The sequence below is a fragment of the Anabrus simplex genome, chromosome 5 (genome assembly GCF_040414725.1).
Source record: "Anabrus simplex isolate iqAnaSimp1 chromosome 5, ASM4041472v1, whole genome shotgun sequence".
Classification (NCBI taxonomy): Eukaryota; Metazoa; Arthropoda; class Insecta; order Orthoptera; family Tettigoniidae; genus Anabrus; species Anabrus simplex.
The window spans coordinates 450716410-450730907 of NC_090269.1; the positions used below are offsets into that span (position 1 = coordinate 450716410).

Consider the following 14498-nt stretch of genomic DNA (forward strand, 5'->3'; position numbering starts at 1 on the left):
CTTATATACTGTTAATTGTATTTTCTTTTCTTTAGGATTTGGGTTATTACCGTTTTAAAATACACGGAAGAGAAGTGAATCGGCATGTACAGTTATGTGTTGGAGAAAGTGCCGCTGCTGTTTTAATTGCAAAAGCCAAAGATTCATGCGCGCAAGGCAAGCATTTCATCTGGAAAATCTTGAAAATAAATATATTTCCGTTGACTTTTCCAGAAATGGAAGATTTTTGCTGTACTATTGAGACGATTTGGAAGACCGAATGAATATATATGTAGAATATTGTTAAAAAACGGATATTTTGAACACAAATGTAAAACCCCTTTGAAATAGGAATTTTAAAAATTTCTTTTAAAATAGTATTTATGATATATGATAATAAATATCTGAATGAATAAAAGTACAATATTTTTCACAGAAATGGAGAGATTCAACAAGAAAGTAAAATCACCTTTCATCCCTATTCACCCCTTTAAAATAGGAATTTTTAAAAATCCTTTTTTAGTGCGCATCTAAGCTAAGGTAGAAACATGTCCTCAAATTTTTATGCAATTATCTCCAGTAGGTTTTGCTGTGCGTTGATTATCAGTCAGTCAGTCAGGACACCTTGCTTTATAAATATGGATCCATTTCATTCATTTCTATTATTCATTTATTTCAGGTTACCATTACATTTCTGTTGCTTTTTTGCACATGGGCGCCAATACTTCTGTAATTCAAACTCTCATTTTCCTCATCAAAGTATCTTTTACTCCTCTGATGCAATATTCAAAATACAGATTTAAAAAATTACGACCTTATGTCCATGTGTTGTCTCTCATATCACCTGTCTCAATTATAAAACAGCACAGAGAAAAGTATCGATAATAGATTTAAGGCAAATCCGGAAGTTTTAGACCTTAGTATTTACTTTTTTATAGAACAAATACATGCGATCGAATTTCTCACTTAGAAATGTAGGTTGTCGAGCATAACATTACTCTACTCAAAAAGAGGAAAGAAAAGATTTAAATCCAATGTAGTATTTACATCATTAATCTTTAATGGCATTTCGACAAATCGAATGTGTGAAGAGCCACTGAGCAGAGAGAAGATCGTTAAGATGACCATATGGGAAAAACAGAAGAAAAAGCAACAGACCTCCTCCAGTAAGGCTTAGGTAGTATTGTGAAACCAGTTAGGAAACATGACACTGCATACACGAGTAATTTGCTGCTTTTAATATGAGTTAGTGAACAGGTGACGTTCCCTATTCTACCAATGAGGAAACGAGCTGTTGTATACATCGCTGTGGAACGAGTTCACAGTCGTTACACAAGAAGACTCTTTTTAAAATAGCATATTTTCCCCTTGAATACAACGTATCTATAAAATGTCCTTTAAAATTAGGAATTCTTGAACATGCTTTTAAATGATACCATACCACAGGATGTCCGATAGCGTGTCTAATGTCCTTCCGAAAATCTAATAAACATTAACGCAGTAGAAGAGCGTCGTTGTTCACTGGAGTGATTGAACATCAGAAACATTTTAACTAATTCAAGAATACGGTGCCATCAATCTGCACTGTGAGTGAGCACGTGATTGTTTTATAATTCTTCTTAGAAACCGTAGGACCGTTTTCAATATTGGGGTGCAGCAGTTTAGTAGGTGAATGAGTAGCTGTTTGCCAATATCCTCTAAATCTATAACACCCGTTAAGAAAGTGATACTGTTCTCGAGTGAGTTAGAAGGTGCTTACGCAAATAAGCTCTTGATCTATATCTTTTACCACACACATTACACCAGTGTGGCCGTTCATCAGTGTGAGCAAGAAGGTGCTGACGCAGACCTTGCTTTAACGTAAACTTCTTACCACATTCGCTACATGAAAATCGCCGTTCTCCACTGTGAGTTAATATATGATATTTCAATGAACTTTTTTGAGCAAACGCATTGCCACATTGACTGCAGAGATAAGGTCGTACCCCGGAATGTGTAGGCATGTGTGACTGAAGACTGTATTTCGAAGTAAAGGTCTTCCCGCAATCTATGCATTTATGAGGTCTTTCTCCGGTGTGTATGAGGAGATGCTTTATGAGGTTGGCTTTCAGTTTGAAACGCTTACCACAGTGGTTACAACAATATGGACGTTCACCGGTATGTAGGAACATGTGTTTCTTAAGACTAGGCTTTGTACTAAATCCCATGCCGCATGCACTACATATGTGTGGTTTACCACCTGTGTGAATAAGGGTATGCTTTAGAAGACTACTCTTGTTGACAAATCTTTTGCCACATACTGTACATTCATGCCGAAGGTTCCCTGTGTGAATCATGACGTGGGACCGAAGGTTACTTTTGTAAGAAAATTTATTACCACATTGTTCACAACTGAACGGCCGTTCACCGGAATGTATTAGCAGGTGTGCCCGTAAACGGGACTGTAAGGAAAAGGTTTTACCACATACATTACAAAGATGTGATTGTCCTGTGCACGTAGATTTTTGTCGCATATCGTAACACTTCAAGGAAGAGTTGGTGTTGCATTCTCTCCCATGTAATGATCCGTCGCCAGAATGTGACAACAGGTGTTGGTGGCATACATCATCAGGTGGCAAATGGCACGCCAGGTCACTTCCCATTTTGAGTACCTTGTACAAAGTGCAACATGTATCCTCTGTTCCCCTGGTCAATACTTCAGCATTCTGCACACTAAAATACACAAAATGAAAAAGGTCATAAAATCACATTTAGAATTCAGAAGTAAGCTCAATATTGGTACCGATATACTTGTCAAACTAAAATCAAACATTCCCACAAAAATAACCTAGGGTAGGGCAGGATTAATCCCATCACTGGTCAACTCCGATGAAAATAACAAAGACTGCTGCTATTAAGCTGCACTGTGTATGTCTGTTGCCATTCTTCTTTAGTCGAGAGCCAGCGTCCTGAGTGTTCAGTGTGTTGGACAGCGGCATGTCAATTCGGATTTGTTTGGCATCAATTGGACAAACGTTATTTGCAAGGCCCATTCCAGCCTCTGAATTAGGTGCCAGTCCAGCATAGTGATCTATCAACTTACCTTACTCCAAGCTTCTTGTCTATGGATTCACATTCCTGCCAGAAATAACTGCACGTGTCAAATATATCTCCAGTTAGGCGGTAAACCAAAGCATGGCATAACGGAACAATTCGGACCAAAATTTTGGGGTTAAAGCGATATCTGAAAATAAAGCAAACTGACGCGAGGAGAGGAAGTGTGGCACTGTAACTCTTGCTTGTGATGACTAACAGATTATATGCTACGAAAACTGGTAATACAATGGTTATGGATATTTAAAAACGTGTTCTATTGAGGCTTTCTTGGAATAGCATTTAATTCAGATATAAGTCACCTATCTTTCTTGAAATGTTATTACATACCTCTACTCCCATATAGAAACTCTTACTAGCAACAGAAATACCATTCTTCTTTCTTAAACGTTTTACCTTCTAGGTTTGGTTTTTCCATTGGACCCCTGGGGTTGGTTTTCCCTTGGACCCATTGAGCTATCAATCCTCTATCGCCGCAAGGGCAGTGTTCTAGAGCGCGAGTCTTTGGGTCGTGGGATACAACTACAAAAGAGGACCAGTACCTCGCCCGGGCTGCCTCACCCGCTAAGTTAAAGAGGGGCCTTGTGGGGAATGAGATCAGAAGGGATAGAGAAGTAAGAGGGAAGGAAGTGGCCATGGCGTTAAGTTAGATACCATCCCAGCATTTGCCTGGAGAACTGGGACAGTTTGGGAAACCACTTCAAGGATGGCTAAGGAGGGAACCGAAGCTCATCTACTCAGGTGACCTCCGAAGACTGAGTGGACGTTGTTCCAGCCTTCATACCACTTTTCAGATCTCATGCAGAGCAGGATATCGAACCCGGACTTTGCTAATCACACTATACACTGCACCACAAAGGGGGATGAAGTACAAATCTTAAATAATTTGATTATGATAAATAACTAGATAGGAATTCGATGCCCACTGTAGACACACATTTTAGGTTGTTAAACTAGGTCTGATGATGATGATGATGATGCTTGTTGCTTAATGTGGCCTAACATCAAGGTCATTGGCCCCTCATGGTACCAAATGAGGTGAAATGAAATGACAAATTTAAAGTCCAAAATCCTCCACTGACCAGAATTCAAAACGTGAGGACAAAGAGTGAATGGATGGATGAATATGAATTTAAAACGATCAGTGGAACTGACCCACAGTGCCCCACATGCAGAGAAGCTGGCGTAAAACAATAGTATTGCTGACCAAGGGACTGTTTCTATAGCACGATACTGAGTAGATAATACTTGTAGTCGAAAGGGGTCCAAAATCCAAGTCATTGGCCCCTCATAATGGTACTGTCATGTTGCGGTACTAATCAAAAGCAGCATAGACTCGCAGTATTCCACACATCATGGTTACTATTCACAGGTAATGAAATTTGCACAGGTATTACAGACCTACGGTGTTTCGCACATAGCGCGCCATTTACAGGCAATGCAAATTACGGTGTTCTTCATCACATAAATGTACTAACCACAGGGACTCGTACTATCCCGTGGTGTTCCTCATACAGTGGGTACAAATCACAGGCAAGCCAGAACCATGGGTTCCCTCATCCCATGTTGTCGCTTATATAGTGCTACTAATCACAGGTACTGTAAAAGCCGTTGCCCACTTCTTTGCTACTAGTCACAAACCTACTTGGTACTACGCGCAAGTAAAAGCGACCCATTTTGTTCCCCATGAGGTGGTACTAATCAAAAGTAGTTACATGGTTCTAATGTAATCACCCCCTTGGTCGCCCTTTTTAGTCACCTCTTACGACAGGCAGGGGATACCGTGGGTGTATTCTTCATCTGTTTCTCCCACCTACAGTGGGTGAACTAGGTATAATTTTTATGTTACAGATAGTAAGAATGTAAATGAGAAAGACCGCCCATGACAAATGGTCTGAACAGATTATTTCGCAGGCCATTAACAGTATATTGAGGGAAGATGTTGGCATCCGAGCAGCTGCAGATATTTTCAGTGTGCCCTACAGAACTGAATCCAAATGACACCCGTTCGACACCTGATAACAATAAGACTATGACGCTCTGATTTCAGTGTTGACAGAGTCTTGCAAACAGAGGTTTTCATCTGACTCCTGTGCTAGTGCACAGCGCGGCCTATATTTACGCGGAGAGGAAGAGTATTAACGTCACTTGGAATGGGAGCATTTAAAAAAGGGCCGGAAAGTACTGGTTCATAAATTTCATGATATCTCTCAGGGAGCCTGAGAGCCTATTTAAGGTCAGAGCTGCGGCAATGAATGAAAAATCATAGAAATTTTTTACATTTACGTTAATTAGTGTGATGAGTGAATTTTTCTTCAATGTCCGGAAAAAATATACAATGCTGATGAGACAGGATTTCCAATGAATAATAAACCACCTAAAAATGAGTGAAAAGTGAAAATGTGAAGTTGTCAGACTTACCAGCGTTGATCGTTTTGAACATATTACAGTCGTTGCTTTTTTTATTACAAGTGGGGTATACATCACACCATTACATGTAATAAGTCTCATTGTAGAACGTATTTGTGATCTTGAAGGGTGTTCGATTCTGAGAAGCCTCCCAAGAGAATTGGCCTGCAAGTGCTGTAGCAGAAACGTTGGATTCCAGACATGTCAATTTGCACCTACTGTACTTCTTAAATGCCTTGAACGTTTTCAGTAGCACAGATCTCCAGGAAAATGTCTGCTAATTTTATATGGCCATGCATCTCACTGCTCAACAAAATGCTTACACTTTTCTTCATAAATTACTATTAAACTCATGTGTTTGCCTCCTTATACAAAACATGTCCTTCAGCCTCAAGATTACACCCTATTCAAAGCCCTGAACACATTTTATCACTCAGAAGCGACTGCATTCATTGACAACCATCCAAGAGCACCCATAAGTAACACTGATTTTGGAAAGCTGTTCACAGCAGTGTGGAACAAAACTGCAACACATGGTAATGTTACAAAGGGGTTTTAGTGTACGCACAGTCCTAACATCACACAAGTTTCTACCATCAGCAGCCTTCCAAGCCGAATCATCATCTTCTCCAGTCCATTCAGAAGTAGTTCCCAACCCATTGACTCCTTCAATGTCTGGCCCTTCTAATCTCTACAAAGCACCCTCACAATCTTAATCATTACATGTATCAAATATTCCATTACCTGTAACAACTACACCATCACCTGCATTTAGAGTAACAATACCGACTCCCACAAAATCAACGTGTAACCGCAGGAAGCCAAACAGAAAACAGCAGGCCCGTCACCTCACTTCAAAGGAAAATCTCTCCAAAACTGCTGACAAGATGAGATTGAAGACGGGAAATGGATTGAAGAAAAGGCCCCACCTGGAAATAAACAAGTTGGAGAGGCGCAGACTCTTCGAGATCGATGTCGACAATGATATTTTTCCTAGACAGGAAAGTGAAGTAATAGAAGATGAAGAGATTGTCTCTTGTGGGTTTTGTAGAACTAACAGGAGCCACTCCGCCAGCGGAGGTGACTGGATCCAATGTCAAAAGTGCAAAGTGTGGTTTCATGAAATATGTGCTGGAGCTGTCGGTAGAAAGAAGTTCGTGTGTGGAAAATGTATGTGAATGAAATTGCCCCATGCCTGATCGCAATTGCCCCACATTTCTGTCTGAATGTACATTATGCCATTAAATGCAGAACAATACATGTACAAAAAAATTGTACTTGTTTAACCAAATACTATACGCTAATGCAGAATATGACAGTTCATCTCTCCCTGCAGCAAGTTATAAAGGGATAAGAAAGCAATGAATATGGTTTTTTTTTAACTATTACTTGAATACTTGATAGGAATAGCCTCGTTCTACCCTATACAGTTTTGCTCCAAAAAGTGTAGACAGACAGATATTTAAAAGAGCTTTTTGAGAAGGCATAAAATTGGATAATGTACAAAGGTATGGTATTTCTCCACAGTGAGAAGGAAGTGGGAACCTAATGTAAAATATGATATTGCATTCAGAGTTTATCTGGAAAGATCACAAATTCTCTTGAACATTATTCAGAACGGCAAGACATCAAGAGTCCCGGCCTACGTGCCTAGTAAATGTCTTACCAAGTTCAATTACAATGCAGAAAATCAGAGAAAGTTTTGCACCCGCTGGGAGTATCAAATCTCTCGACAATTATAGCAGTGTATTCTGACCTTCAAATTCATGCAGACCAAGTTGGATATCTCTAATATTAATAACATATCATTTAAACTAAAAATATCATTAACATTTTGACAGAATACCTTCAAGAACTTTGTAAGAGCAGTAAGCTTCAGCGACTAAATGACGTCATGTTCATTTACTGTATAGCAGTCTGAGAAATCAGATTTACTGACAATGTGGCTTTTGAGTCAGATTACAGAATACATAAGTAGAAACCGGCATCGAAGAAGAAACATGATTCAATCATTTTGGAATGGCCGTCATCCAAGAGCTAATCTTCATGTTCAGAAACAAAGTATGAATGGGTATACTATCAATAATGGAAATTAGGAAATCCCTGAGAAATCTCAAAATATCCAGTAGAAGCTCGAAGGCAAAAACTACTCGATCAGCCACAAAGAACCTGGACACAGACAACACACAGAAGATCCATCGGAGATCCACAGATCTTTTGAACAATCGATTCTCCAGCAAGCCATACTTCCAAAGTGCCCTGAAAAGATGGCATCAAACCTGTTATAGGTATTCGGACCACAAACCAGATCCTTGTTGATTGCTGGAAAATTGGCATGACACCTGATGACTGGAACTCATCTCTTGTACATTTATTATGCAACAACCAGTGGTAACAAATACTGGGGTATATTGCTGCTGCCAGTAGCCTATAAACTGTGCTACTGGATTCCACCAAACAAGGGAGTGAACCAGTTCCACCAGACGATTGGTGACTATCAGGGAGAATTCTGACAAGGACGCTCTTGCGTTGAGCAACAAAACTGAAACCCATTCTAAAACGAAAATGGGTGAATTGCACTAACACTCCTGTTGAATTAATAAACCTGAAGAACGCTTATGACTCAATCCACCACCAAACTCTCTTCTCAAGTCCATGGGAACAAGACGTCGTCTATAGGCACCATACATGCTCCTCTGGTGGCAGCTGTGGTAATAAGTACATGACTCTGTGGCAAGTGCAGCTTGAAGGAAATGAATGAAGGTGAAGCACAGTTTGGGAAAATGATCAGAAATACATACGGCCCTAAACAGCATAAAGTTAACGTGTAATACTGCGTTGTTGATGTAAGCGGATTGGAAAAAAAGACGGAATCAAGTGAAACTACATTATCAAAATAGATAAAGTACCAAATGAATATTTAATTTTGGCTAATTAATATAAATGACTTTAAAATTAACAGGAATTAACGAAATTCAACGATCTACGACATATACATATGTATAATACTGAGTGCCCCTTACGTACACTTTGAGTAGAAGAGGATTCCATTATTGCCCTTTGACTTGTAAGGTTACATAATGAGAACATTAAAGTTGTTATCTGTAGAAAGGTATCACTAGTCTTCCCCCTGTTTATTGGTAACATTGTTTTTAGGTGAAGACGGGCATTGCTACATGCTTAGATGGCTTTTTAAGTCTTGATGAACAACGATTATATCTGACAACTTTCTTCACATTATGCTTTATGTTGCACCAAAACAGATAGATCTTATGGCGACGATGTACAGAAAAGGGATAGGAGTAGGAAGGAGATGGCTATGACCTGAATTACGGTACAGCCCCAATATTTTCAGGCGTAAAAATGAGTAACGACGGAAGAGATGATAATATTTCTACTTCTAATAATATGTAGGATAAGAAACACATTTTTAAAACTGTGGACAGAATGTTCTGTAGAATGAGCTAAGAGTGCATCAGTTTATGGACATCAAGCAGCAGGTCATTTGTATGACAAGTAAGAATAACAAATGAAAACAGTAAGCACCTGTCACTCATACAAACCAAACCCTAGGAGAATTTCAGAAGAGAACTGTCCAGGAGCTTCAAGATCAAAACCGGGGTAAAAGAAGGAGATGGCCTCTTACCCATTTACTTCAACCTGATGCCCGATAGTCATAAAAACGGAAAAAATAAGTTGAGAAATACATGTTTCAAACTGGTCACATTTAGAGCTGAGAGCAGAAAGGCCCAGGTGTCTGGCCTTAACAAGAAACATCACTAACCCTGTCAACAACTCTGAAGAAGATGCCATTGCTGTCCCAAATCCTACAAAATGGAGCAGTGAAAGCATGAATGTAGATACTGAATGGCAAAATCTTCGAGAACTTGCACACTGAAAATTCTCTTTGACAAGCATTCACTGAACGATTGGGAAAGATGATCTTTTCCAGTATGGGTTCACCCCTATGGTAGAGACTGCAGCTCCCTCATAGTAAGATGCACAAACTTGAAGTAGCCTGTAAACTGTTGCAAAACCTATATATCAAAAGAACATTTCAAGATACATCATTACAGAACTGTAGTCAGACTGCAGTTCCTATGCTCGGAAGAGACTCTGTTTTTGAATAGGGAATGGTCTATAGATGACATAGAAAGTTCAAAAATGCATTCTTTGGAAAATTCCATGACACAGACAATTCCAAGAGAGACTACCAACTAAAAGAAAACTCTGAACTATACTGGCAGATGTGAACGGCCAACACAACATACAATATAGGCAGCTGAATTTCTTTGGGAACCTTCCCTGAATGGACAACAAGGTTTACCAAGATATTCTCTCTGATTAAATGTGGAAAGACAGGATGCCTTTAATTTAACAAAGTCTTAAAGGCCTGAATTCTGCTAGGATTGTGACTAATTTCCTAGTTGGCTCCAAATTCTGTTATATGGGTAGTTCTTCGTCCCTATCACCCTGAAATCACTCTCACAGGTGAGAATGGATAATCTGCTGGGTTCAAGAGATATCCGGAACAAAAATGTAAACCTCAAAAGAACTAGTCATAAAAGCTCCCTGGTAGGCTTAAATCACTGCCAATAATAACTTCATTTATTGTTCAATACTTAAAGCCCATCATTGGCTAAGGGCAAAATTGATATTGCTTAATTAATAGATAATCATGTTGAAAGCTGAGATAGAACAATAACTTCCAAATAGAAAATATGTTGAAAATGTTCTGCCTCAGCCTGAAATATGCACTGTAACTGTTATGATATACTGGTTCACTCTCTGCAATTCAGCCTTGTATTTCGATGTGAAGTACATTTATAAATTATAAAGCTACAGCAAATGAAAATATATTGTTCATACACTTCGGCAGAAACCAAGACACACATCTGTTTGTTGTAGATATATTAGTTCTGTATAGGAAGCAATCCTGTACAAAATAGCCGAGACTATGACACCACTGTCTGAGAGCTGTATGGGTGACGGCTACAGCGCCCACTCACCTAGACATGCAACACAGAAATAACCAGCCACTCGACTGAGTTTTCTGTGACAGCTGAGAATTTTTATTTGTGCTTTGTACATTTACTTATGTGTATATTTATGTCGACTGAATTGCTAGTGCAGTAAAATATCCTTCATTTTAAATGCTTTTGTGCCAATTAACTGTAGTACCTTTACACATTTAAGGAAAAATGAGTAAAAATATTATCCCAAAGCATTCATAAGCATGGACAATCCATTAGGTTGAAACCTGGAAATATCCAATGCTGTTAACTGCACAGCTTTGTACACACGTATAACTCATAAGACTTGTATACTGGTTTTAAAGTACCAATATTTTAAAATTCTGATGACTCTGCAACACCCTGAACTGAACAAAATAAGATCTGTAAGAAATAACAACACGAGCATTTCAGAGTTAAAATCATTCTGTAGTAATTGCAGGTTTCCATGGAGGTGCGGTGTACTTAAACAGATGCAGTTTTACATAGCGCAAACACGGAAGGTTAATGCGTACGTATATGGCTATTGCGTCTGAGAGTAAAGAGGAACTAAGTTGCCATGGACTTAATCGTGGAATGGGCAGAAAATAATAAAATGGACCTTAATGCGAACAAAACAGAATTGGTTGTTTTCAGGAGGGGAGGAAAATTATCTAAAGATGATTGTATCCTTTATAAAGGACAAAAATTACGAAACAATAAGCAATACAAATATCTGGGGATTACAATACAGGTAACAGGAACAAGATTCACAATACACCTAAAGGAGAGAGTCATCGCAGCAATACGAAGCATTAGTGATATTAAAGACCTTCCACATCTATCTTTGAAGACAGCCATGGCTCTGTTTAATACGAAAGTTGTTCCAACAACCACATATGGTCTAGAGCTAACATGCGAACATCTCTCAAAAAGACAACTGCAAGAGCTGGAAAGTTTAAAGGCTAGATTCTTGAAGAGAGTTGTATGTGTTTCCAGATATACATCATTAAAACTAGTATACGTTCTTGCAAAGGAGACGTAGTTCATTGAACACATACGATTTCAATTGTTACTTTCAACGACAAGGAGTTACAGGCAGTTGCTACAAGAACTGCAAGCAAAGAGGGCTATGATATGGGATGAGTTTTACTCAACTGATGCGATGTTAAACTGGGACTGGACGCGTGGTGGATATGATCTGAGACATACAGTGACCAGGTTTGCCGTACACGGGTTCCACCATAAGGTGTGCAGAACCATGGAATTTCACAAGCCAGGACCGGGCTGCATATGTCTCGTCTGTGACCAACGATGTGATATATACAATGTCCATAGAAAAGGAAGCTTGACACAATTGTGTAAATAACTGATCATGTTTTGCAGGCATTGACTGCATATTATTACTATTATTGATGCATATCTAAATCTATGTATCATGACCATTTGGTTCCAATATTATTATTATTATTATTATTAAAAATATCTTTTGAGAATCAGGGCACAAATGACAAGAACGTTTGCGAATCGAATCACTAACCACTGTTATCGCAGGCATGTTCATTGAGGTCATAAAGACTTACTCTATTTGATTAAGATGGGACAGGACACGAAACCTTCTACAGTGTCTTAATAGATGTAATCACAGGCTTCTTCTGGTGGGTTTTCAAGATTCTCGAGCTCCGTAGCAGAGCCAGTGATGTATCGATGAAAGAGAAGTTTGCTTAAATGCAATATCAGGCTGTCGAATGCTGCCAACTTAAGATAGCCCATGCACATCCCAGTATATGCTGAATTCCTTCTTGTGCAAGATGTTTCGCAATGGCTGTCTTCACACTGATTTCTTTTCAGACTGACTTTCCTCTCTGGGAGTGGACTGAGGGTGTCTTATTATTTTAGAAGTAACACATCAAAAGAACAACAGGAACAACAGGAGGAAGGTATTTGGAATGTAAACATAAAGGCTAAGTTCTGTACAAGCCAGCTTCAACGAAGCAATTAAATTGGGCAAATGAAGGAGGATACGTTAACAGGAGACCTAGGCAGTGAAGGTTAGGCTCAGTCATTAACGATACGAGGTCTGTCAATGAACTAGTTGCATACAGAACATTGAGAAGGTGCCTCCAGATGTTTCCATCTTTGACCATATACCTCATACCATTCAGTGGCATGTTAAGGTTGAATTTAATTGAGTCTGTCCATCTCAATGCTGCCCGCCCTCAACTTCAATACCCCTCCACCTTCCCAAACATAACTCTTTTCCAATGAATCGAAGCGTCTCATAATGTGTCGAAAGTATGACAGCTGTAATCATGTAATGACTGCCTCAAGAGACAGATCTAGTTTGATCTTCTGAATGACCGATGCATTTGTCTTCTTGTCTATCCAAGGGATATGCAATTTCTAACTGCAACACCAGAGTTCAAATACGTCCATATGCTTGGTATCTCACTTTCAGGCTTTCTCAACCATATGCAGTTATGCCTTCATAATTCTGACTTTAGTATGCGAAGATATCTGAACACTTCAAGACCTTATACAGGCCTTTGAATACTGCTCTTTCAAGGGCAAGTCTTCAGCCAATTTCTGGAACATTGGAGCTATTTCCTCTGATATTTGATCACAACAAACAAAACTATTCACGTGGGTGATTACTTCATTACTTATCATAATGTTTGATGGTAAACCTATAGTCATGATCAAAGAGGATATAAGGGGAGGGAGATGAAACTCAATAATAAATTTGGGTTCGAAGAGAGATGGCCCCTTGTAGTGTCAGTCTGCAATCAGAGATTGCACCACAATGCGTATTGTGTGCAATACCTTACTATTATTAACAACAGATAGTGCAGAGAATTAATTAACGCTGTAGTAACGCACATCCAGTTATGATCACCACAACCCCTCCCTCGCTCCTCCTTCCATACTATTCCCCCTCCTTCAACCGTTCTACCCTACCCCCTCACCCACTACGGTGATTATAATGCAGTTCTACTAATTCAATTCCCAATACACTACAATTCATATATTTTTACTTTAAAGTACTTACTAGTTCTAAATAATGTTAAATTAATAAATTTCATTGTTTGTCCGTATTGAACCAAGATTACAACTTTTATTATAATTTGGATCCACCTTATTCAATACATAAAACTTGTTGTTCAAATGAAATTACAACATATATTTCAATCAGAATTAGTTTCGACGCCCCTCTGCGTCATCAGCTGATATAGGTTCTTGGAAAAATTGGCAATCACATAAGTTTATCTACGTCAAATTGAACCCAATTCAAAACCATATTAACAACTTAAAACTGTGTTACGGTTATACTGTCTCAAAGTCCATATTTTCTACAAGTCCGAGACTTGCGAGTCTTAAACCTTAAATTGATGAAAACATGTGCAAACCGGTTCGCTCTGTTATAAAATGACGTGGATTTAAAAGCACAACAACTTAAAAATAAAATAGTCTTGAAGAAACATTAGCTTAATTTATCACACTTCTTAAAACGTGACGTAGAATCGTCGTAAAATACTTCAATAAAATCTTCAGAGTCGCTTTAATGGAGCAATCCTAGTGAGGTGGAAACGAGTAATCGGTACAACGTTCCCAGTTCAATGCGGACCTGTAATAAACTATCACCTAACTGAAGAGGCAATATATAAAATTACGTCTTATAACGTAAACGTTTTTACGTGACTCACCTCAAAAGATCGCTGTCCATGCGAAGTCTAGCGAGCAGTGTTGTGATAGTATTCAAGTGTCCAAGGTTGGTCGGGACCAAAGGGGGAAATAGGGGAAAGTGGGAGGACCAACTGAGGAGCGGCAACTTGTTGGAGCTCCGGAGGGCGTGGTCGTGAAAAGCAACTAGTAATGCTATTACGCATAATATGAAACACCGTCCTATTGACAGGGATATGTACATTTTAAAAAACTCAATAGGGATATCAAATAGAATATTTGACTTTTCAGAAATTTCACTTAAATTAAGGTTTGGATTAAAATACTGTTCCAGGTGTACAGTAT

General features: G+C 38.9%; 1 protein-coding gene across 3 annotated transcripts in view; it reads right to left on the minus strand.

Annotated features, from left to right (window-relative positions):
* Positions 1-434: 434 nt before the first annotated feature.
* The window catches only part of LOC136874637 (gastrula zinc finger protein XlCGF57.1), a 214118-nt gene continuing 200054 nt past the window's right edge, over positions 435-14498 (minus strand). For all 3 annotated transcript variants that reach the window (XM_067147856.2, XM_067147857.2, XM_068227987.1), the window contains one exon: positions 435-2691. In XM_067147856.2, coding sequence (XP_067003957.2) covers positions 1695-2691 — 997 coding nt within the window. In that variant the 3' untranslated portion in view covers positions 435-1694. The remainder of the gene's footprint in view (positions 2692-14498) is intronic.